At 45.9% G+C, this 26,452-nt stretch overlaps 1 protein-coding gene across 11 annotated transcripts in view; it reads right to left on the bottom strand.

Moving 5' to 3' along the window:
• Positions 1-4,340: 4,340 nt before the first annotated feature.
• farp2 (FERM, ARH/RhoGEF and pleckstrin domain protein 2) overlaps positions 4,341-26,452 on the bottom strand; it is an 88,249-nt gene continuing 66,137 nt past the window's right edge. For 2 of the 11 annotated variants that reach the window (XM_090236427.1, XM_090236428.1), the window contains exons 22-26: positions 24,514-24,596; positions 24,203-24,321; positions 9,097-9,204; positions 7,807-7,958; positions 4,341-7,451 (exon numbers count right to left, since the gene is read on the bottom strand). In XM_090236427.1, coding sequence (XP_090092553.1) covers positions 7,954-7,958; positions 9,097-9,204; positions 24,203-24,321; positions 24,514-24,596 — 315 coding nt within the window. In that variant the 3' untranslated portion in view covers positions 4,341-7,451; positions 7,807-7,953. Of the gene's footprint in view, positions 7,452-7,806; positions 7,959-9,096; positions 9,205-13,007; positions 13,148-21,203; positions 21,368-24,202; positions 24,322-24,513; positions 24,597-25,170; positions 25,192-26,452 lie in introns of all 11 variants that reach the window. The other 9 variants (XM_090236418.1, XM_090236425.1, XM_090236422.1 and 6 more) reach the window with 9 other exon arrangements.

Genomic DNA, 26,452 nt, shown 5'->3' with positions numbered 1-26,452 from the left:
TACCAGGGACTCTAGCTCAAACAATATGGCCGCTAGGAGCCAATGAGCTGGGTTTTCGTGACCTACAGCACCACCATCCGGCAAAACAGGTCAGCTGGACTCGTTTCCCTGAGCACATGTGCCAAATTTCATCACACAGAGTCAAACAGATCAAGAGATGTAAACATGTGCACGTTATAGCGCCGCCGTGAGGTCGATCTGAATGTGCTTGCATGTGTTGCGTCTTCAGTGGTTGGAACATGTGTACCAAATTTTGTAACAATTAGAATATCCGTGACTGATTTATATTAATTTATGTGCCGGACCACACCCACAAGAATGTTTATTGGCCAATAGCGTTCATGTTGTTTTAGATACTAGTCTGGAAAATGTTAGTTGGGAGACATTTTTGTTAATAGATGCCGCATATCAAGTTTGGTGCAGATCAGTCATTCGGTGTCAGAAGAGTAGCTTAAGTTTTGGGGGAAAAAACACTCCATAAAAAAACAAATGATAAAAGATCCATCATGGCAGACGTTATGGGTCGTGGATGTAAATGTGTTCCTTGTGAGGAGAAGTGACCTACAGTGCCTTGCGAAAGTATTCGTCCCCTTTGAACTTTGCGACCTTTTGTCACATTTCAGGCTTCAAAACATAAAGATATAAAACTGTATTTTTTTTGTGAAGAATCAACAACAAGTGGGACACAATCATGAAGTGGAACGACATTTATTGGATATTTCAAACTTTTTTAACAAATCAAAAACTGAAAAATTGGGCGTGCAAAATTATTCAGCCCCCTTAAGTTAATACTTTGTAGCGCCACCTTTTGCTGCGATTACAGCTGTAAGTCGCTTGGGGTATGTCTATCAGTTTTGCACATCGAGAGACTGACATTTTTTCCCATTCCTCTTTGCAAAACAGCTCGAGCTCAGTGAGGTTGGATGGAGAGCATTTGTGAACAGCAGTTTTCAGTTCTTTCCACAGATTCTCGATTGGATTAAGGTCTGGACTTTGACTTGGCCATTCTAACACCTGGATATGTTTATTTTTGAACCATTCCATTGTAGATTTTGCTTTATGTTTTGGATCATTGTCTTGTTGGAAGACAAATCTCCATCCCGGTCTCAGGTCTTTTGCAGACTCCATCAGGTTTTCTTCCAGAATGGTCCTGTATTTGGCTCCATCCATCTTCCCATCAATTGTAACCATCTTCCCTGTCCCTGCTGAAGAAAAGCAGGCCCAAACCATGATGCTGCCACCACCATGTTTGACAGTGGGGGTGGTGTGTTCAGCTGTGTTGCTTTTACGCCAAACATAACATTTTGCATTGTTGCCAAAAAGTTCAATTTTGGTTTCATCTGACCAGAGCACCTTCTTCCACATGTTTGGTGTGTCTCCCAGGTGGCTTGTGGCAAACTTTAAACAACACTTTTTATGGATATCTTTAAGAAATGGCTTTCTTCTTGCCACTCTTCCATAAAGGCCAGATTTGTGCAATATACGACTGATTGTTGTCCTATGGACAGAGTCTCCCACCTCAGCTGTAGATCTCTGCAGTTCATCCAGAGTGATCATGGGCCTCTTGGCTGCATCTCTGATCAGTCTTCTCCTTGTATGAGCTGAAAGTTTAGAGGGACGGCCAGGTCTTGGTAGATTTGCAGTGGTCTGATACTCCTTCCATTTCAATATTATCGCTTGCACAGTGCTCCTTGGGATGTTTAAAGCTTGGGAAATCTTTTTGTATCCAAATCCGGCTTTAAACTTCTTCACAACAGTATCTCGGACCTGCCTGGTGTGTTCCTTGTTCTTCATGATGCTCTCTGCGCTTTTAACGGACCTCTGAGACGATCACAGTGCAGGTGCATTTATACGGAGACTTGCTTACACACAGGTGGATTGTATTTATCATCATTAGTCATTTAGGTCAACATTGGATCATTCAGAGATCCTCACTGAACTTCTGGAGAGAGTTTGCTGCACTGAAAGTAAAGGGGCTGAATAATTTTGCACGCCCAATTTTTCAGTTTTTGATTTGTTAAAAAAAGTTTGAAATATCCAATAAATGTCGTTCCACTTCATGATTGTGTCCCACTTGTTGTTGATTCTTCACAAAAAAAATACAGTTTTATATCTTTATGTTTGAAGCCTGAAATGTGGCAAAAGGTCGCAAAGTTCAAGGGGGCCGAATACTTTCCCAAGGCACTGTATGTAGTGAATTTCATGACTCTAGACCAAACAGAGCGAGGGGCGTGCTCTTTCAAAAAAAAATCGCATTTTCAATCACTTGTTATAGCACCACCGTAAGAGGGTGGTGGCTCATGTTTTTGTTACCATCATGACAAGTTGCACCTTAGGCACTACCTACTCTGTGGAATTTACATTTTAATATTATTACCTTACAGAAGAATAATAATAAATCAAATCCAAGTTTATTTGTCACGTGCGCCAAATACAACAGGTGTAGTAGACCTTACAGTGAAATGCTTACTTACAGGCTCTAACCAACAGTGCAATTTAAGTAAACAAACAAAAAATACAACTGGTATTAGGTGAACAGTAGGTAAGTAAATAAATAAAAACAGTAAAAAGGGGAAAAATAACAGTAGCAGTAATGGACGCCGACAAACAACAACAGCTTTTGACCAGATGTTAGCTGCTGAACATCTACATAACATGTTCTATCTACAGTAGAACAGAATGTTAACAGGCAGAGAGCCTGGGCACTGTTTCACCTGGCTCAAACCACATGTCACTACAGTCGCTCCCTTCTCCTTCCCTACCTGGCTAAAACGGAATGTTATCTTAGGAAAGTAAAAAAAAAAAGGTAGTTCTCTGGAGCTTCCATATGAAGATTACAGATGGCCCCTTGGAATTGATCAAACACACACACACACAACAGTCCTACCAAGGTTACCTTCCAGTTACCAGTCCAACACTCTCTCCACTAGGCTACCTGCCCTGATGGTCCAAACAGGATTTAATGCTGTGTTCTCTTTCTGTTATCAGTTCATGATTTTGGTTCGCTCAATAAAAACCTGGGCAAAGAAAAAAAATAGACTGACGTTATCAAGACCATGCATCATGTAGGGGCGGCAGGTAGCCTAGTGGAGAGAGTGTTGGACTGGTAACTGGAAGGTTGCAAGATCGAATCCCCGAGTTGACAAGGTAAAAATCTGTCATTCTGTCCCTGAACAAGGCAGTTAACCCACTGTTCCTAGGCCGTAATTGTAAATAAGAATTTGTTCTTAACTGGCACGTGCTTAGTTAAATGAAAGGTAAAAAAAATGGAGAAATATTATATAATCTATAATAAAATGGTCCTTCCCTGCTACGGCAGACCGGAGGCTCAAACCCAGGTCACATTCTGAGAACACTTGATTCTAAAGAATGTATTGTTGAAGACACAGTGTCTCCACATGGAGTTAATATTGTTTGTTACTATTGTACAAGTTTGTAGCCAGGATGGTTTTTCCTGTGTATTTACAGTGAACGGTTTTCACCACACCCTCACATACAGATATTACTGTGGAACAAGGAGTTTTGTTTAGGCATGCCCAGAGAATACCTTCTCATAAGATTCCTCCACCTGTTTGAGTAGTTTCCCAGGGCAAGTCGCTGTGTAAGCTGCTATGGGTGTCAAGAGTTCCCCATTCTCTCTCTGCTCCTCCAGTTCGTCCAGGTTTCCACTCAGTGGGAACACCACGGCCGTCACTATCTGGACAAGTCGAAAGCCTTCTACAATTTCTCATCTTAAAATACATATTTTTAAACCTAACCTGAATCTTAACCACACTGCTAACCTTGATGCCTTACCCACATGTTAAATTAACTTTGCAACTTGACCATCTAGTGGGAACAGAACGACCTGCAGCAGTCATGGTAATATGAGCATTAGGTCAACAACCCATCACTGCCACCTTCTGGTAGAGCGTCAGATGGGACAGGTAACCTTGGTAGAGCGGTCAGATGGGACAGGTAACCTTGGTAGAGCGGTCAGATGGGACAGGTAACCTTGGTAGAGCGGTCAGATGGGACAGGTAACCTTGGTAGAGCATCAGATGGGACAGGTAACCTTGGTAGAGCGGTCAGATGGGACAGGTAACCTTGGTAGAGCGGTCAGATGGGACAGGTAACCTTGGTAGAGCGTCAGATGGGACAGGTAACCTTGGTAGAGCGTCAGATGGGACAAGTAACCTTGGTAGAACGGTCAGATGGGACAGGTAACCTTGGTAGAGCGTCAGATGGGACAGGTGATGACAAACTAGTCTCGTAGGGGGCCATCCTTCCAAATGTTGTATCGTTGGGTGTCAGGCTAAAAGCAAACAGGCAAACAGTTTGAAAAGAAAACCTGACTGTTGTTTTGCAGCTGTTCAACTTTATTTGTTATCAATGCAATAATAACAGGAGCAAGAAGCAGAACATACAGGAACAAGAAGGGCTCCAATGACATGCTGCTACACAATAAATAGGAAGAACATCCGACTGGAACAGCAGACGGGGGCCAGTGAGGCCTTGGTTGGTTAGCACACCTGAACACAGAGAGATGAAGTGGGAAAGGAGTTAAGAGAGGTGGTGCTGCTGCCCCCCCCCCCCCCCCCCCCTGTAGTTCATAGATGCATCTCAAAATGGCGCCCTATTCCCTATGGGTCCTGGTCAAGAGTAGTGCACTATATAAGGAATAGAGCGCCATTTGGGACACACACACACAGGGATGAGATAGAGGTGCGCCCTAAACATTGTGATTCATTCCAGTCCAACATGGGAAGATGACAGGACTTACACCTCACTGGCCCCTATCACTCCGGAGACAGAAAGATAATACCATGATGTGTAGACAGTAACGGGGGGGGGGGGGGGGGTGGGGGGGGGCTTTCTGATGACGAACGGACAGAGGCCGGGATGCATCTAGCGTCTTAAAGTAGGAGTGCTCATCTAGGAGAAGGTCTCCCCTCTTATGCGTACGATTTACAAGGGAAAAAAACACAAAAAAAACTCATCCTAAATCAGCTCTACACCGAGACACTTAGAGAATATACACATCCTGATCTCCTGCCTATTAAAATCACAATACTCACAAGGCCCACTACATACAGCAAGACAGTTAGACCACGACAGATCTTCTAAAGTGGAAGGAGTCCCAAATGGCACCTTCATTCCCTTTAAAAAAGTGCACTACTTTTGACCAGGGCCCATAGGGAATAGGATCCCAATTTGGGACCGATCCAAGCTCTTCAGCCTTAACGACATATCAGAATGGAATCCGTAACTTTAAAAAGACTTTAGATATTAGGATATACACTGCATATTAATTTTACGAGGTCATCGTCATCCCTATGTTAAATGAACAACAAAAAAACTAACTATAATCCAGAACACATGGTAGTAACTATACAAGCCCAGCAAGCCAAACAAAACATGAATCAAATGTAGCACCTTCCTTCCTGACTTCCTGCCTGACTTCCTGCCTGACTTCCTGACTGTCGTCAAAACTAGGAAATTAGACAAACAGTAGAACTGGCCAACACTGACTAATAACAAGTCAATAACACAACAATTAAATGCTTTAAGTATGTTTGACTTTAACAACATTTGAGGTTATGAATTAGGCCAGAATTAGGTTGGACTATTGTCAATGTATTAAAAATAAAATAGAACTACATATTGATAGTACAGGAAAACTTCATTAACAAAAAAAAAATTTTATCTCGGGGACCAACAAAGTACTTGTACATTTATTAACATGAATATAGACCCCTTGAAACACTTCGATGGGAAACGTACCTTACAGAATTGTGTTTTTTACTCAATTTTTCATGTAACTCCCATGGCCATTAATACCTCCGTGTGACAACAGAACAAATGAGAACTACGAAATTCTCAAAAGAACGGAATAATGCCTCCCAAGTCTATTACAGAAGTTACCCTAAAAAAAAAGGAGATTTGACTGCTTGTGTTCCTAACTCATTGCAACATACAATACCATCTTCCTTTTATCAATGAAAAAATAAAGGACATTCACTGGGTACCTCCCTACCTCTCTTGCTGTACCAGAGCTCTGGTCCAGGGCATTCATTCCTCCACTAATTCCTTAGTGGTAGAAACAACACCCTGGACCAGAGCTACCTCAAGTCCAGCTATTTTAAACGTGGTATCTGAGGTTGTTCTCCAGCTAGTTACCCTTCCACAGTCCCTAGTCAAATAAATCCTACATGCTCTGCACCTCCGTAATATCATCACTGCCTTCCTCCACCTACCAGTTCCCTTTCGACACCTGTATCTTCGTGTAGACAGACACGATACAGACTCGACAACGACCGTCCGCAGAATGCTTTCACTGGCTAAAAGGAAACAACAGTCTTTAGACTAACGCTGTATAAACTTCTCTAGAACATAACCTGATGGATAAACGGTTTTCCAGATACAGATTAAGTCTAGTTCTGGACACAGATGAAGTCTAGTTCTGGACACAGATTAAGTCTAGTTCTGGACACAGATTAAGTCTAGTTCTGGACACAGATTAAGTCTAGTTCTGGACACAGATTAAGTCTAGTTCTGGACACAGATTAAGTCTAGTTCACAGATTAAGTCTAGTTCTGGACACAGATGAAGTCTAGTTCTGGACACAGAGTAAATCTAGTTCTGGACACAGATTAAGTCTAGTTCTGGACACAGATTAAGTCTAGTTCTGGAGTAAAAAAAAAACAATTTCAAAAAGGTGATTGTTCATTAAAAAAAAAAAAATTAGTTTTTTTAGGCCAGGACTAGACTTAATCCGAGTGTGGGAAACCAATCCTATGTTTTGTGATGTAGTTGTTTTACACTGGCTGCCATGAGAAGGTTATGAGTCTCTCTTTAGTTCCCTTTCTCAGCTGGCTGAGTGTGTACACTCACCCTTGACAGGATGTCCTCAAGCATCCTTGTTGATCGTGATAGCACTGGTATATCCTTCTCTCTTGAACCACGTATCCAATTACTGGATTTAGAATGTTACTCTGTTCCCCCGCTGATACATTGTTTCAACAGATTCTCACATAACAATGGTTGACCATTCCATAAGGAGAGAATTAATATAATATATATAATAACTTCCAGTCACTCACTGAGCCCTTATCTGCCAAATAAATCCAAGACATGAGTGCCACTTTAACATGATGCCAATGAGAACCCGTAGAGAGAGAGAGAGAGAGAGAGGGAGAAACAGAGAGAGAGAGAGAGAGAGAGGGAGAAACAGAGAGAGAGAGAGATGGTATTATACAGTATTGTCTCAGAGTCTATTGGGCCCAGCCCTTTGCTCTCTAGGCCTGACCCTTGGGTGCCATTTGGGACGCAGATTAGATAGAAGCTTCTAAGCCGCAGTAGATCAGATCAAAGAGCGCAGTTAGTTCCCATTCATCTGCAGGGGACCTTTAGGTATGAGGAGACTCATCCTGCCAGTAGCACTGGCCGCACTCTTAATCACCTCCATCCATCTGTAGAGAGGAGGGAAGGAGAGAGGAACAGAGAGAGGGAGAGAGAAACAGAGGGGAAGGAGAGAGGGGGTGGAAAGAGGGAGAGAGGAGAGAGAGCGAGGGAGTGAGAGAAACAGAGGGAAAAAGAGGGGGTGGAAAGAGAGAGCGAGGGAGAGAGAGAGAGAGAAAGAGAGACATCAGAGCTATTACAGCCATAGTGTAAACACAAAGCACCACTCCATCTCCGTAACACTGACCTGTTTAGCCAAAAACTGCGGCCAAGTTTTACAATTAAAATGCGTCCAAGGAAATGTTCTGGAATCACAATGACGCTTTGTTGGAAGGAGTCAAATAATGAATGAAACGGTCACTATACCTCTCGAATGTATACTCGCTCTCCGCCCGGAAGAAATAGACGTGGGACTTGAAGTGCAGTTTGAACACGTATTCCTTGTGGATGCTGTCTGACTCTCCCGGGCTGCTCACGGTGTAACCTAGCAACGGGAGGCTGGCCAGCGGGAAATCATCCTGAACACAGAAATAGACAGTTGGCTGGGATACCTTACCATCCAGAGAACACTTCAACATAAAACCCAACAGAGGACATTTGGTCTCAGCAAAGGAGTCTGAAATTGAGACGTTTATAAGCATCTAGGCTGCATTTGCAGTACAACAAACATGTAAATTGGTTGTGTAAAAAGCCATCCTGCAGTATTAAAAGTCAAGTGTTAGGCCAGTACCTGCGGAGTCTTGTAAAACAGACAGAAGTTGGTGAAGACCACCTAGAACTTCTGACAGCCATTTTGTGTTATGTTCAGTGTGTGTTCAGGGTTCGGTGTGTGTTCAGGGTGTGTTCAGGGTTCGGTGTGTGTTCAGGGTTCGGTGTGTGTTCAGGGTTCGGTGTGTGTTCAGGGTTCGGTGTGTGTTCAGGGTTCGGTGTGTGTTCAGGGTTCGGTGTGTGTTCAGGGTTCGGTGTGTGTTCAGGGTTCGGTGTGTGTTCAGCGTGTGTTCAGGGTTCGGTGTGTGTTCAGGGTTCGGTGTGTGTTCAGGGTTCGGTGTGTGTTCAGGGTTCGGTGTGTGTTCAGGGTTCGGTGTGTGTTCAGCGTGTGTTCAGGGTTCGGTGTGTGTTCAGGGTTCGGTGTGTGTTCAGGGTTCGGTGTGTGTTCAGTGTGTGTTCAGGGTGTGTTCAGGGTTCGGTGTGTGTTCAGTGTGTGTTCAGGGTTCAGTGTGTGTTCAGGGTTCAGTGTGTGTTCAGGGTTCAGTGTGTGTTCAGGGTTCAGTGTGTGTTCAGGGTTCAGTGTGTGTTCAGGGTTCAGTGTGTGTTCAGGGTTCAGTGTGTGTTCAGGGTTCGGTGTGTGTTCAGGGTTCAGTGTGTGTTCAGGGTTCAGTGTGTGTTCAGGGTTCGGTGTGTGTTCAGTGTGTGTTCAGGGTTCAGTGTGTGTTCAGGGTTCAGTGTGTGTTCAGGGTGTGTTCAGGGTTCGGTGTGTGTTCAGGGTTCGGTGTGTGTTCAGGGTTCGGTGTGTGTTCAGGGTTCGGTGTGTGTTCAGGGTTCGGTGTGTGTTCAGGGTTCAGTGTGTGTTCAGTGTGTGTTCAGGGTGTGTTCAGGGTGTGTTCAGGGTTCGGTGTGTGTTCAGTGTGTGTTCAGGGTTCGGCGTGTGGCCAGTACCTGGTGAGTCTTGTAAAAGAACAGACAGAAGTTGGTGAAGACCACCCAGAGCTTCTGCCAGCCGTTGCTGTTCTTGAATTTCCGTAGGAGGTAACCTGAGAGCTGGTTCTGAAGACAGGACCGGAAAGGACAGGACAGTCAGCAGTGTTGAAGAGTAGTGAACTACTTGTAGTTCAAGTCATTTAACAACATTTTTTTGCAGTAGCTTGGTGTTAGTTGAACAAAATTCAAATCTAGATTGTGTTTTCAGTAGTCAATGACGTTTTCTTTTACCATTTAGCTGTGTAGCTAACTACTGGAACTACAGACTTGCCTAATTCTGTTGAAACATACAGTGCCTTCAGAATGTATTCATACCCCTCGACTTAAGAGCTTTACACACCTGGATTGTGCAACATTATCCCATTATTCTTTTCAAAATTCTTAAAAGTTCTGTTAAATAGTTTAAAAAAAATCATTTCTAGACAACCATTTCCAGGTTTTGCCATAGATTTTTACGTATCTTTAAGTCAAAACTGTAACTCGGCGACTAAGGAACATTCACTGTCGTCTTGGTAAGCAACCCCAGTGTATATTTGGCCTTGTGTTTTAGGTTATTGTCCTGCTGAAAGGTTAATTCGTCTCCCAGTGTCTGGTGGAAAGCAGACAACCAGGTTTTCCTCTAGGATTTTTGCCTGCGCTTAGCTCCATTCCGTTTCTTTTTCATCCTGAAAAACTCCCCAGTCCTTAATGATAACAAGCATACCCATAAAATGATGCAGCCACCACTATGCTTAAAAATATGGTGCGTGCTGCTCAGTAAAGTACATTTTCCACAGACACTTTGTATTCAGAACAAAAACGTTTTTGTTTTTGTTGCTGTTTTACTTTAGTGCCTCTGTACTGGCTTCCTTCTATTCACTCTGTCAATTAGGTTCGTATTGTGGAGTAACTACAATGTTGATCCATCCTCAGGTTCTCAGCCATTTAAAAGTTTAACGGTTTTTAAAGTCACCCTTGACCTCATGGCGAAATCCATAAACGGTTGCCTTCCTCTCTGGGTAACCGAGTTAGGAAGGTCGCCTGTATCTTTGTAGTGACTGGGTGTATTGATACACCATCCAAAGTGTAATTATACTGAACAACATAAACCAACATGCATCAATTTCTGAGACTTTACTGAGTTTCAATTCATATGAGGAAATCAGTCAATTGAAATGAATGAGTTAGTCCCCAAGCTGTGGATTTCACATGACTGGGAATACAGATACACATCTGTTGGTCATAGTTACCTCACAATGGGCCTCTGGATCTCGTCACAGTATTTCTGTGCATTAAAATTGCCATCCATTAAATGCAATTGTGTTCGTTGTCCGTAACTTGGGACTGCCCCATACCATAAACCCACCGACCACTATGGGGCAACTCTGTTCACAACGCTGACATCAGCAAACCGCTCGCCCACACGATGCCATACACGCTGTCTGCGGTTGTGAGGCCGGTTGGACGCACTGCTAAATTCTCAAAAACGACATCGAGGCGGCTTATGGTAGAGAAATTGACATTATCTGGCAACAGCTCTGGTGGACATTCCTGCAGTTATCATTCCAATTGCACGCTCCCTCAAAACTTGAGACATCTGTGGCATTGTGTTGGGTGACAACTGCACATTTTAGAGTGGCCTTTTATTGTCCCCAGCACAAGGGGCACCTGTGTATTGATCATGCTGTTTAATCAGCTTCTTGATATGCCACACCTGTCAGGTGGATGGATTATCTTGGCAAAGGAGTAATGTTCACTAACAGAAACACAAACAAATTTGTGCACAACATTTGAGAGAAATAAGCTTGTGCATGGAACATTTCTGTGATGTTTTATTTCAGCTCATGAAACCTGGGACCAACACTTTACATGTTGTGTTTTATATTTTTGTTAAGTATAATAACTTCACCATGCTCAAAGGGATATTCAATATTTGCTGATTTTTTTTTACCCATCCACCAATAGGTTCCCTTCTTTGCAAAGCGTTGGAAAACCTCCCTGGTCTTTATGGTTGAATTTGTGTTTGAAATTCACAGCTCGACAGACAGACCTTACACATAATTGTATGTGTGGGTTACAGAGATGACGTAGTCATTGAAAAATCATGTTAAACTCTATTATTGCACACAGAGTGTGTCTATGCAACTTAGTATGTGACTTGTTAAGCAAATATTTACTCCTGAAATGATTTAGGCTTACCATAACAAAGGGGTTGAAAACGTAATAAGACAGTTGAGCTTTTCATTTTTAACGAATCTGTTAAAAAGTCTAAAAACCTAATTCCACTTTGACATTATGGGGTATTGTGTGTAGGTCAAGGGGTGTGAATACCTTCTGAAGGCGCTGGAGTCTGTGTTTAATAGGCTAAATTTCACATTAACCTATGACCCCAAAGGGATCTGTCCTTGTGATTTGTCGTCTGACATTTCAGATTTTTCATATAATTTTTTTTTTACACCAAAGTAGTTTAGACATAGTGAACTACTGTTTCAAAGTAACTTTAGTTAAGTAAACTATATTTTTGTCTTTGGGGTAGTTTAAGTGTAGATTATCTTCTTCCAGTGAGAAGTAATTGAAGCTTGGTAAACGATATTTTCAGAGTAGCTCCCCCAACACTGCAGATCAGTAAACTGTATGCATCATTTGGCGTCTCCCTGTGAAATTCTACCATCAGTTTGGTAATTATTTCTATCATGGTTCTACTATAGTGCCTGATTCTACCATGGTTCTAGTCCGGTAGCTGGTTCCAGAATGGCTATAGTTTGTTACCTGGTTCTAGTATGATTCCAGTCTTGCACCTGGTACTACCATTGCTCTAGTCTGGTACCTGGTTCTACCCTGGTTCTGGTATGATTCTAGTCTGGTACCTGGTTCTAGTTTGGAGAACGGTTCTACCATAATTTTAGTCTGGTACCTGGTTCTACCATGGTTCTAGTCTGGTACGTACCTGGTTCTAGTCTGGTACGTACCTGGTTCTAGTCTGGTACGTACCTGGTTCTAGTCTGGTACGTACCTGGTTCTAGTCTGGTACGTACCTGGTTCTAGTCTGGTACCTGGTTCTACCATGGTTCTAGTCTGGTACCTGGTTCTACCATGGTTCTAGTCTGGTAACTGGTTCTGTCATGGTTCTAGTCTGGTACCTGATTCTATCATGGTTCTAGTCTGGTACCTGGTTCTATCATGGTTCCACCATGGTTCTAGTCTGGTACTTGGTTCTAGTCTGGTGTATGTTTCTAGCCTGGTAACTGGATCTAGTAAGGTTATAGTCTTGTACCTGGTTCTACCACTGTTCTAGTCTTGTACCTGGTTCTATCATTGATCTAGTCTGGTACGGTTCTAGTATGGTACCTGGTTCTACCATAGTTCTAGCATGGTTGCAGTATGGTACCTGGTTCTAGCTTGGTTCTAGTCTGGTACCTTGTTCTACCATGGTTCTAGTCTGGTACGTACCTGGTTCTAGTCTGGTCCTGGTCCTAGTCTGGTTCTAGCATGGTTCTAGTCTGATACCTGGTTCAAGTATGGTTGTAGTCTGGTATCTGGTTCTATCATTGTTCTGGTATGGTTGCAGTCTGGTGCGGTTCCAGTCTGGTACCTGGCTCTACCATGGTTCTAGTCTGGTGTATGGTCCTAGTCTGGTACCTGGTTCTAGTATGGTGTATGATTCTAGTCTGGTACCTGCTTCTAGTATGGTACCTAGTTCTACCATGGTTCTAGTCTGGTACCTGGTCTAGTATGGTTCTAGTCTGGTACCTGCTTCTAGGCTGATTCTAGTCTGGTACCTGCTTCTATCATGGTTCTAGTCTGGTACCTGGTTCTAAAATGGTTTAAGTATGGTTCTTGTCTGGTACCTGGTTCTACAGTCTGGAACCTGGTTCTGCTAGTGGTGGTACCTGGTTCATGCGCAGATAATCAGTGAGTGAGAGGTTCTGGTTGCGGTACCAGCAGACGTGTGTGATGGTGTTGGGTCTCTGGCCCTGACCCAGCAGGTAACGAGGAGGGAGCTCTGGAGACACGGCTGGGGAACAGAACACTGGGGGGAGGGGGGGGGGGGGGCAGAGACAGAGGAAAGGACAGAGAAAGAGGGCAAGTAGAGAGAGGGAGAGAAAGAAAGAGGGGCAGAAAGCAAAAAGGACAGAGAAAGAAAGGGGTGTGGATAAAGGAGGAAAGCAACATAGGATGAGTTGGCAGGTTACATTCAGTGACAGAAACAAAACGGTAGATTAGAAAGTCCTTCAGCCAGGGCTGTGGAGGGGAGGAGTTAGTTAAAGACGGAACAAGATTGGTCATAGATAAAGAACACATGCTTCTGATTGGAGTGTTTTCCACAAAGACAAGACTTCAGTGCAAGGAAGTGATGAAACAGTGAAACACTGAAATGAAACAGAAAAGATCATCAGAGGAGAGAGATGAATCATGGGAGAGAGAGTGGAGCAGGGAGGTGCAGGAGAATGACTATGGGGTGAGGAGATGAGGACAGGCCGTGTATCCACTGCTCTGTGTGCCCAATGAAAGCTTCCCCAAATACTGCAGCTCTGAGTGACAGCTGCCCCAAAATCCTGCAGCTCTGACTGACAGCTGCCCCAAAATCCTGCAGCTCTGACTGACAGCTGCCCCTAAATCCTGCAGCTCTGACTGACAGCTGCCCCAAAATCCTGCAGCTCTGACTGACAGCTGCCCCAAAATCCTGCAGCTCTGACTGACAGCTGCCCCTAAATCCTGCAGCTCTGACTGACAGCTGCCCCAAAATCCTGCAGCTCTGACTGACAGCTGCCCCTAAATCCTTATTTTTCTTATCCCAGCCCCCCCCCCCCCCCCCCACAGTAGGACTTTTGCCTTTTGGTAGGCCGTCTGACTTCCCTGGTTAAATAAAAGTAAATTAAACATACAAATAAAACTCCTGCTTCCTGTTTACAAACAAGAGCTCAAACAGGAAGTACCAGTGATGTGCTCAATACAGAAGTGGTTGGATGAAGCAGAAGTGAGGTTACAGGAGTGTTTTGCTAGTAACGGCCTGGGATATGTTCCGGGATTCATCGGATAACTCTGAGAAGTTCAGCACAACCGTCACAGGCTTTATCATCAATAAGAGCACAGACGATGTCTTCCCCACAGTGACTCTAAGAACGTATCCAAATCAAAAACCATGGATTACATTGATTTCAGACAATAGCCACGCTGAGCTAAAAGGCTAGAGCTACAGTTTACAAGAAAGCCCGCGACAACATCCGATGAGACATCAAACATGCGACAGGACAATATAGGAGGAAAGTGGCGTCCTATTACACCGGCGCCAACGCTCGTCGTATGTGGCAGGTCGATAGCTGATTACAAAAGGGAAACCCAGCCAGCCACGCCCAAACGGCCAGCCACGCCCAAATGAGCTAAATGCCCTTTTATGCGCGCTTCGAGGAATAGAACACTGTTCCTCCGTGAAAGCACCCGTTTCTCCAGATTGTCCGACGTGAGTAATACTTTTAAACAGGTTAAGAATCACAAGGCCCACCGGGCCAGACAGGAATACCAGGGCTCGTACTCAAAGCATGCACAGACCAGCTCGGCCAGTTTCTTCACTGTAATCCCAACATATTTCAAGCTGACCACCATTGTCCCTGTTCCAAAGAACTCCAAGGTAACCTGCCTAAATGACTGTCGTCCTGCAGCACTCACATCTGGAATTAGGATGTGCTTTGAAAAAGGCTGGTCACGTCTCACATCAACACCATCATTCCAGACACCCTGGACCCACTCCAATTCACATACCGCACCAACACATCCAAATCTACAGATTTCACGTCACACCGCCCTCTCCCACCCCGGACAAGAGGGGGAATAACTACAGCGTTCAACACTATAGTCCCCTCCAAGCTCACCACCTAGCTAAGGACCCTGGAACTGAACCCCTCCCTCTGCAACTGGATCCTGGACTCCCTGAGGTGGTAAGGGTAGACAACAACACCTCCGCAACGCTGACCCTAACCACGGGGGCCCCTCAGGGGTGTGTCCTTAACCCTCTACTGTACTCCCCATTCACCCACGAATGCGTGGCACAACTTCAACACCATTATCAAGTTGGCGGACGACTCGAAGGTGGTAGGCCTGATGAGCCAGCTCTACAGGGACGAGGTCAGTGACCTGGCAGTGTGGTGACAGGACAGCAACCTCTCCCTAAACATCAGTAAGATCAAGGAGCTGATCGTGTGTTACAGGAGAAAGAGAGAAGAGCAAGCCACCATCCATTGTAGTGGAGTGGGTTGAGAGCTTCAAGTTCCTTGGCGTCCACATCACTAAGGATCTAACATGGTCCAAACACACACACACACACACCGCACAGTCATGAAGAAGGGGCACGGCTTTTCATACAGGTTGACTTTTTACACCACATCCGGTCCATTTTTATGTACAGTACCTGTCAAAGGTTTGGACACACCTACTCATTCAAAGGTGTTCCTTTATTTTTTGTATTTAAAAAAAAAAAAAAAACTATTTTCTACATTGTAGAATAATAGTGAAGACATCAAAACTAATGAAATAACACATATGGAATCATGTAGTAACCAGAAAAGTGTTAAATCAAAATACATTTTATATTTGAGATTCTTCAAAGCAGCCACCCTTTTCCTTGATGACAGCTTTGTACACTCTTGGCATTCTCTCAACCAGCTTCACCTGGAATGCTTATCCAACAGTCCTGAAGGAGTTCCCACATATGCTGAGCACTTGTTGGCTGCTTTTCCTTCACTCTGCGGTCCGACTCATCCCAAACCGTCTCAATTTGGTTGAGGTCGGGGGATTGTGGATGCCAGGTCATCTGATGCAGCACTCCATCGCTCTCCTTCTTGGTAAAATATCCCTTACACAGCCTGGAGGTGTGTTTTGGGTCATTGTCCTGTTGAAAAACAAATGATTGTCCCACTAAGTACAAACCAGATGGGATGGCATATCGCTGCAGAATGCTGTGGTAGCTATTCTGGTTAAGAATTCTAAATAAATCAGTGACAGTGTCACCAGCAAAGCACCCCCACAACACCTCGTCCTCTATGTGGAGATCATCCGTTCACCCACACCGCGTCTCACAACGACACAGCAGTTGGAACCAAAAATCTCCAGTTTGGACTCTAGACCAAAGGACACATTTCCACCAGTCTAATGTCCATTGCTCGTGTTTCTTGACCCATTCAAATCTCTTCTTCTTATTGGTGTCCTTCAGTAGTGCTTTCTTTGCAGCAATTCAACCATGAAGACCTGATTCACACAGTCTCCTCTGAACAGTTGCTGTTGAGATGTGTCTTTTACTTGAAATCAGTGAAGAATTTATTTGGGCAGCAATTTCTGAGGCTGGTAGCTCTAATGAACTTATCCTCTGCAGCAGAGGTAACTCTGGGTCTTCCTTTCTTGTGTCGGTCACTATGAGAGCCAGTTATCATAGCGCTTGATGGTTCGGTTGACTGCACTTGAAGAAACTTTCAAAGTTCTTGAAACTTTCCGTATTGACTGACCTCCATGTCTTAAAGTAATGATGGACTGTTGTTTCTCTTTGCTTATTTGAGTTGTTTTTGCCATAATATGGACTTGGTCTTTTACCAAATAGGGTGGTATACAGAACATAGCCCTACCTTGTCACAACACAACTGATTGGCTCAAATGCATTAAGAAAGAAATTACACAAATGAACTTAAGGTACACCTGTTAATTGAAATGCATTCCAGGTGACTACCTCATGAAGCTGGTTGAGAGAATGCCAAGTGTGCAAAGCTGTCAAGGCAACGAGTGGCTATTTGAAGAATCTCAAATATAAAATATATTTTGATTTCATTAGCCCTTTTTTGGTTGCTACATGATTCCATATGTGCTATTTCATAGTTTTGATGTCTTCACTATTATCCTACAACGTAGAAAATAGAAAAAATAAAGAAAAACCCTTGAATGAGTAGGTGTTCAAACTTTTGACCGGTAGTGAGTGAGATAAACACACACATACATATAATATATATATACACATATAATATATATATATACACACATATAATATATATACACACATATAATATATATACACACACACAATATATATACACACACACACACTCACTGCTCTGATCTTTATTCTACTATTATTATTATCTATCCTGATGTCTAGTCACTTTACCCTGCCTTCATGTACATATCTACCTCTGCACTTTGATCTGGTACGGGTACTTCCTGTATATAGCTCCACATTGATCTGGTACGGGTACTTCCTGTATATAGCTCCACATTGATCTGGTACTGGTACTCTCTGTATATATATTCACATTGATGTGGTACTGGTACTTCCTGTATATACAGTGCCTTGCGAAAGTATTCGGCCCCCTTGAACTTTGCGACCTTTTGCCACATTTCAGGCTTCAAACATAAAGATATAAAACTGTATTTTTTTGTGAAGAATCAACAACAAGTGGGACACAATCATGAAGTGGAACGACATTTATTGGATATTTCAAACTTTAACAAATCAAAAACTGAAAAATTGGGCGTGCAAAATTATTCAGCCCCTTTACTTTCAGTGCAGCAAACTCTCTCCAGAAGTTCAGTGAGGATCTCTGAATGATCCAATGTTGACCTAAATGACTAATGATGATAAATACAATCCACCTGTGTGTAATCAAGTCTCCGTATAAATGCACCTGCACTGTGATAGTCTCAGAGGTCCGTTAAAAGCGCAGAAAGCATCATGAAGAACAAGAAACACACCAGGCAGGTCCGAGATACTGTTGTGAAGAAGTTTAAAGCCGTATTTGGATACAAAAAGATTTCCCAAGCTTTAAACATCCCAAGGAGCACTGTGCAAGCGATAATATTGAAATGGAAGGAGTATCAGACCACTGCAAATCTACCAAGACCTGGCCGTCCCTCTAAACTTTCAGCTCATACAAGGAGAAGACTGATCAGAGATGCAGCCAAGAGGCCCATGATCACTCTGGATGAACTGCAGAGATCTACAGCTGAGGTGGGAGACTCTGTCCATAGGACAACAATCAGTCATATATTGCACAAATCTGGCCTTTATGGAAGAGTGGCAAGAAGAAAGCCATTTCTTAAAGATATCCATAAAAAGTGTCGTTTAAAGTTTGCCACAAGCCACCTGGGAGACACACCAAACATGTGGAAGAAGGTGCTCTGGTCAGAGGAAACCAAAATTGAACTTTTTGGCAACAATGCAAAACGTTATGTTTGGCGTAAAAGCAACACAGCTCATCACCCTGAACACACCATCCCCACTGTCAAACATGGTGGTGGCAGCATCATGGTTTGGGCCTGCTTTTCTTCAGCGGGGACAGGGAAGATGGTTAAAATTGATGGGAAGATGGATGGAGCCAAATAAAGGACCATTCTGGAAGAAAACCTGATGGAGTCTGCAAAAGACCTGAGACTGGGACGGAGATTTGTCTTCCAACAAGACAATGATCCAAAACATAAAGCAAAATCTACAATGGAATGGTTAAAAAAAAAACATATCCAGGTGTTAGAATGGCCAAGTCAAAGTCCAGACCTGAATCCAATCGAGAATCTGTGGAAAGAACTGAAAACTGCTGTTCACAAATGCTCTCCATCCAACCTCACTGAGCTCGAGCTGTTTTGCAAGGAGGAATGGGAAAAAATGTCAGTCTCTCGATGTGCAAAACTGATAGAGACACCCCAAGCAACTTACAGCTGTAATTGCAGCAAAAGGTGGCGCTACAAAGTATTAACTTAAGGGGGCTGAATAATTTTGCACGCCCAATTTTTCAGTTTTTGATTTGTTAAAAAAGTTTGAAATATCCAATAAATGTCGTTCCACTTCATGATTGTGTCCCACTTGTTGTTGATTCTTCACAAAAAAATACAGTTTTATATCTTTATGTTTGAAGCCTGAAATGTGGCAAAAGGTCGCAAAGTTCAAGGGGGCCGAATACTTTCGCAAGGCACTGTAGCTCCACATTGATCTGGTACTGGTACTCCCTGTATGTAGCTCCACATTGATCTGGTACTCTCTGTATATAGCTCCACATTGATCTGGTACTCCCTGTATATAGCTCCACATTGATCAGGTACTCCCTGTATATAGCTCCACATTGATCAGGTACTCCCTGTATATAGCTCCACATTGATTGGGTACTGGTACTCCCTGTATATAGCTCCACATTGATCTGGTACTCTCTGTATATAGCTCCACATTGATCAGGTACTCCCTGTATATAGCTCCACATTGATTGGGTACTGGTACTCCCTGTATATAGCTCCACATTGATCTGGTACTGGTACTTCCTGTATATAGCTTCACATTGATCTGGTACTCCCTGTATATAGCTTCACATTGATCTGGTACTTCCTGTATATAGCGTCACATTGATCTGGTACTCCCTGTATATAGCTTCACATTGATCTGGTACTCCCTGTATATAGCTTCACATTGATCTGGTACTGGTACTTCCTGTATGTAGCTCCATTCTTGTATATTTCATTTTATTCCCCGTGCTACTATTATAATTCTTTACTTTTTAACTCTGCATTGTTGGGAAGGGCTCATAAGCATTTCACGGTAAAGTCTACATCCGTTGTATTCGGTGCAGGTGACCAATAACATTTGATTTGTATGTGTGTCGCCAGACAATAACCGAAAGGTTGTTAAGACGAATCGCAGACAAGGTGAAACATATGTCGATGTGCCCTTGAGCAAGGCACCTAATCTTAATTGCTCCAGGGTCACCGTTGATAACTCTACGAGGGTGGGTAATGCAAAAAACGAATATCCAATTCACACATGTAACACACGTGTACATGTGTGAAATAGGACAATTATAAGCACCCACGAAATAGTGTGTGTGTCTGTGGCTCTACGGGGGACAGGCCTCTCCGTGTTGTGTCTGTGGCTCTACGGGGGACAGGCCTCTCCGTGTTGTGTCTGTGTCTCTACGGGGGACAGGCCTCTCCGTGTTGTGTCTGTGTCTCTACGGGGGACAGGCCTCTCCGTGTTGTGTCTGTGTCTCTACGGCGGACAGGCCTCTCCGTGTTGTGTCTGTGTCTCTACGGGGGACAGGCCTCTCCGTGTTGTGTCTGTGGCTCTACGGGGGACAGGCCTCTCCGTGTTGTGTCTGTGTCTCTACGGGGGACAGGCCTCTCCGTGTTGTGTCTGTGTCTCTACGGGGGACAGGCCTCTCCGTGTTGTGTCTGTGGCTCTACGGGGGACAGGCCTCTCCGTGTTGTGTCTGTGTCTCTACGGGGGACAGGCCTCTCCGTGTTGTGTCTGTGGCTCTACGTGGGACAGGCCTCTCCGTGTTGTGTCTGTGTCTCTACGGGGGACAGGCCTCTCCGTGTTGTGTCTGTGGCTCTACGGGGGACAGGCCTCTCCGTGTTGTGTCTGTGGCTCTACTGGGGACAGGCCTCTCCGTGTTGTGTCTGTGGCTCTACGGGGGACAGGCCTCTCCGTGTTGTGTCTGTGGCTCTACGGGGGACAGGCCTCTCCGTGTTGTGTCTGTGGCTCTACGGGGACAGGCCTCTCCGTGTTGTGTCTGTGGCTCTACGGGGGACAAGCCTCTCCGTGTTGTGTCTGTGGCTCTACGGGGGACAGGCCTCTCCGTGTTGTGTCTGTGGCTCTACGGGGGACAGGCCTCTCCGTGTTGTGTCTGTGGCTCTACGGGGGACAGGCCTCTCTCTCTGTGTTGTGTCTGTGGCTCTACGGGGGACAGGCCTTTTCGTGTTGTGTCTGTGGCTCTACGGGGTACAGGCCTCTCCGTGTTGTGTCTGTGGCTCTACGGGGGACAGGCCTCTCTCTCTGTGTTGTGTCTGTGGCTCTACGGGGGACAGGCCTCTCTCTCTGTGTTGTGTCTGTGGCTCTACGGGGGACAGGCTTCTCTCTCTGTGTTGTGTCTGTGGCTCTACGGGGGACAGGCTTCTCTCTCTGTGTTGTGTCTGTGGCTCTACGGGGGACAGGCCTCTCCGTGTTGTGTCTGTGGCAGATAGTATGCATCCTGCATCGGACTATACAGTCATCAGAGAACCCACAAGCAGCGATGAAGTCAACGGATGTGGTGTGTGTGTGTGTCTCTCTCTCTGTGTGTAGTCTCTACCTCCACAGCCAGGCTGTGATCTGACATGGACACGCTGGTGTTGCGATGCCAGCAGACATGCATGGTGCTGTTGGCACGGTGATGGGTCTGCTTATCCAGAGAGTTACGGGACGACGACATGTCATCCTCTGACTCCTGATCCAGAGAAACCTCATCCGACGACCCTGAGGAAGGAGGGGAGGGGCAGGGAGGAGGGGGAGGGGTTAGCTACATCTAAAGGGAGGGGTTACAGTACATTTGTAGTCAAGTCCACCCAATAGGAGCACCATCTGGCTCCAACAGTCCATGGATGCACCAGAAAATCCACTGACATAAGAATACACAACACATATAGCGATGGTTTCAAACCCAGACCAAGAGGCAAGATGATTCCACAACATCCAGCCCAAGAGGCTAGATGGTTTCAAACCCAGACCAAGAGGCTAGATGGTTCCACAACATCCAGCTCAAGAGGCTAGATGGTTCCACAACATCCAGCTCAAGAGGCTAGATGGTTTCAAACCCAGACCAAGAGGCTAGATGGTTTCAAACCCAGACCAAGAGGCTAGATGGTTCCACAACATCCAGCTCAAGAGGCTAGATGGTTCCACAACATCCAGCTCAAGGGGCTAGATGGTTCCACAACATCCAGCTCAAGAGGCTAGATGGTTCCACAACATCCAGCTCAAGAGGCTAGATGGTTCCACAACATCCAGCTCAAGAGGCTAGATGGTTTCAAACCCAGACCAAGAGGCTAGTTGGTTCCACAACATCCAGCTCAAGAGGCTAGTTGGTTCCACAACATCCAGCTCAAGAGGCTAGATGGTTCCACAACATCCAGCTCAAGAGGCTAGATGGTTCCACAACATCCAGCTCAAGAGGCTAGATGGTTCCACAACATCCAGCTCAAGAGGCTAGATGGTTCCACAACATCCAGCTCAAGAGGCTAGATGGTTCCACAACATCCAGCTCAAGAGGCTAGATGGTTCCACAACATCCAGCTCAAGAGGCTAGATGGTTTCAAACCCAGACCAAGAGGCTAGATGGTTCCACAACAAAAGGGGAAAAGACAATATAAAATCATCATCACTATAAAAACAAAGAGGGATCTAATGCTGTAGGCTACAGCCAGGTGCACAAGTAGTATAGATCCTAACTATACACTACAGGGCAGGGTAATGCTGTAGGCTACAGCCAGGTGCACAAGTAGTATAGATCCTAACTATACACTACAGGGCAGGGTAATGCTGTAGGCTACAGCCAGGTGCACAAGTAGTATAGATCCTAACTATACACTACAGGGCAGGGTAATGCTGTAGGCTACAGCCAGGTGCACAAGTAGTATGGATCCTAACTATACACTACAGGGCAGGGTAATGCTGTAGGCTACAGCCAGGTGCACAAGTAGTATAGATCCTAACTATACACTACAGGGCAGGGTAATGCTGTAGGCTACAGCCAGGTGCACAAGTAGTATAGATCCTAACTATACACTACAGAGCGGGGTAATGCTGTAGGCTACAGCCAGGTGCACAAGTAGTATAGATCCTAACTATACACTACAGAGCAGGGTAATGCTGTAGGCTACAGCCAGGTGCACAAGTAGTATAGATCCTAACTATACACTACAGAGCAGGGTAATGCCGGGGTCGCCACAGGGCGGGGTAAGGCCGGGGTCGCCACAGGGCGGGGTAAGGCCGGGGTCGCCACAGGGCGGGGTAAGGCCGGGGTCGCAACAGGGCGGGGTAAGGCTGGGGGTCGCCACAGGGAGGGGTAAGGCTGGGGGTCGCCACAGGGAGGGGTAAGGCCGGGGTCGCCACAGGGCGGGGTAAGGCCAGGGTCGCCACAGAGCGGGGTAATGCCGGGGGTCGCCACAGGGCGGGGTAAGGCCGGGGTCGCCACAGGGCGGGGTAAGGCCGGGGTCGCAACAGGGCGGGGTAAGGCTGGGGGTCGCCACAGGGAGGGGTAAGGCTGGGGGTCGCCACAGGGCGGGGTAAGGCCGGGGTCGCCACAGGGCGGGGTAAGGCCAGGGTCGCCACAGAGCGGGGTAATGCCGGGGGTCGCCACAGGGCGGGGTAAGGCCGGGGTCGCCACAGGGCGGGGTAAGGCCGGGGTCGCAACAGGGCGGGGTAAGGCTGGGGGTCGCCACAGGGAGGGGTAAGGCTGGGGGTCGCCACAGGGAGGGGTAAGGCTGGGGGTCGCCACAGGGAGGGGTAAGGCTGGGGGTCGCCACAGGGAGGGGTAAGGCTGGGGGTCGCCAAAGGGCGGGGTAATGCTGGGGGTCGCCACAGGGCGGGGTAATGCTGGGGGTCGCCACAGGGAGGGGTAAGGCTGAGGGTCGCCACAGGGCGGGGTAATGCTAAGATTGCTAGAGAGGGGTAATTCTGTCTTACTGTTGGAGCGATCCCAGAGAGGGGTAATTCTGTCTTACTGTTGGAGCGATCACAGAGGGGTAATTCTATGTCTTACTGTTGGAGCGATCACAGAGGGGTAATTCTATGTCTTACTGTCGGAGCGATCACAGAGAGGGGTAATTCTATGTCTTACTGTCGGAGCGATCACAGAGAGGGGTAATTCTATGTCTTACTGTCGGAGCGATCCCAGAGAGGGGTAATTCTGTCTTACTGTTGGAGCGATCACAGAGAGGGGTAATTCTATGTCTTACTGTCGGAGCGATCACAGAGAGGGGTAATTCTATGTCTTACTGTCGGAGCGATCACAGAGAGGGGTAATTCTATGTCTTACTGTCGGAGCGATCACAGAGAGGGGTAATTCTATGTCTTACTGTCGGAGCGATCACAGAGAGGGGTAATTCTATGTCTTACTGTTGGAGAAATCACAGAGAGGGGTAATTCTATGTCTTACTGTCGGAGCGATCACAGAGAGGGGTAATTCTATGTCTTACTGTCGGAGCGATCACAGAGAGGGGTAATTCTATGTCTTACTGTTGGAGAAATCACAGAGAGGGGTAATTCTGTCTTACTGTTGAGCGATCACAGAGAGGGGTAATTCTGTCTTACTGTTGGAGCGATCACACAGCCCTGGATCCAGGAACAGGTCTGATTTCTCCTGAGATTTCTTGGTCATCTCTATTGCCATGTTGAGATCCTCTATCCATTTCCCCATCTCCACCTTCGAGCTACAATCACATCCACACAGGGAGGTGAAACAGATCAGCTGAGGAAGTGAGCAGGATGGGTTTACGACTCAGGACTTTAACCAACCGGTTCACTATTAAAATGAAGACTTGTATTTGTCTTTAGATTAAAAAGCATAACTGTTCTGTGTGTGTGTGTGTGTGTGTGTGTGAGAGAAACTCCTGTGTGTTTACCTGGCTGCCACCACAATGGTCCTCTGGGCAGAGTAGATGGTGAAGCAGTGAGGAACAGACCACTCATTCTCACTCTCTTCCACCTAAGGATGGAAGGGAAGGGGGGGGGGGGACACAGTAAGATGGTTGATCAGCAAAAGATACGTTGGCCTTTGGCCACAACCACCTGCTCTCATGGGATTGGACAAGAGCAGCAGGGGAACTGGAGGTAAAGCAGATCAAAGGAAGGCCTGCCAAAAGCGTCTCGGCCTGGGGGGGGGTTATCTACTGCACATCCGTCTGGCCTGGGGGGGGGTTATCTGGCCTGGGGGGGGGGGGGGGGGGGGGGGGTTTCTACTGCACATCCGTCTGGCATGGGGGGGGGGGGGGGGGGGGGGTATCTACTGCACATCCGTCTGGCCTGGGGGGGTATCTACTGACAGGCAGTTAAACCCACTGTTCCCCAGTATACCGTCGTTATAAATAAGAATGTTCTCAACTGACTTGCCTAGTTAAATAAAGTTAAAATAAATAAATTAATTCTAAACACAGCTTCTTTCTCCCTTTAGCAGCCATTCACAGACGTCTCGTCAGAGCCCACATCTAAGCGTTGTTTTGTCTACACCAGTACGGGAGAGGGAGCAGCGTGCCCTAGCTAACAGAACCCAGAGTACTCACCGGGGCCTCCAAAACTATGAGCTGCATCACAAATGGAGAAGCAGAGACGCAGGTTAGACCAAGGCAGGGGACCTCGAGGTAGTCTCACTGACAAACAAACTGGACCTCAGTCAAACCCCCACCCTGACCTCCCAACTTCCCCCCCAACTCAACACAGTGCTACTCTATTTTTTTTGTAGAATGCAATGGAAACACCTCACATCTCCCTGATCTGGTGTTAGATTCCCCCCCTCCCTTAGCAGTGACTTATCTCCCTCGGTTTCCTTCTGTCTGACTCCCGACACAAACTGAACAACCAGCTGAGGAAAGATGATGATATTAAACCTTTCAGTAACTTTGGGGCTCAATTCAATCCGTAGCGTAGAAGATCTGCGTTGTAGCACGGGTCATTTCCCGATGGAGACGACATATTCAGCGTTTTCCGTGAATGCAGTCTCCGGGGGAATGCGGTCTCCGGGGGAATGCGGTCTCCGGGGGAATGCGGTCTCCGGGGGAACGCGGTCTCCGGGGGAATGCGGTCTCCGGGGGAATGCGGTAACATTGCCTTTTTTTAAAAAAAGAGTAAATCGCGCTAGAAAGCAGATCTTCTGCACTACGGATTGAATCGAGCTCTCACAGTGGCCCATGAAGGTGATATTTTCTGAAATGTCCATTTTGTCGTCATGGGGACGACTTGCTGATTCAAGACAGTTGCACAAAAACATGAGTAATAATTCAATCCAAAATAGGAAGGAAACAGTCATTTACCTAATTATTAGGTTTTCCAGAAAACTCAGTTGAAAGATTTCCAGAATCAGGAGGGAAAGGAGGAATTCTGTAATTCTACAACTAAGATTTCTGAATTTTGCAACCCTAGTATGTATTTTATTAGCAGCAGGTTACCACAGCTAGGTCAGGTTACCACGGCTAGGTCAGGTTACCACAGCTAGGTCAGGTTACCACGGCTAGGTCAGGTTACCACGGCTAGGTCAGGTTACCACGGCTAGGTCAGGTTACCACGGCTAGGTCAGGTTACCACGGCTAGGTCAGGTTACACACAGCTAGGTCAGGTTACCACGGCTAGGTCAGGTTACACACAGCTAGGTCAGGTTACCACAGCTAGGTCAGGTTACCACAGCTAGGTCAGGTTACACACAGCTAGGTCAGGTTACCACAGCTAGGTCAGGTTACCACAGCTAGGTCAGGTTACCACGGCTAGGTCAGGTTACCACGGCTAGGTCAGGTTACCACAGCTAGGTCAGGTTACCACAGCTAGGTCAGGTTACCACGGCTAGGTCAGGTT

Source organism: Oncorhynchus mykiss, chromosome 5, assembly GCF_057628025.1.
Source record: "Oncorhynchus mykiss isolate SJ-2025 chromosome 5, ASM5762802v1, whole genome shotgun sequence".
Lineage (NCBI taxonomy): Eukaryota > Metazoa > Chordata > Actinopteri > Salmoniformes > Salmonidae > Oncorhynchus > Oncorhynchus mykiss.
This window is presented reverse-complemented; position numbering and strand designations above follow the sequence as displayed.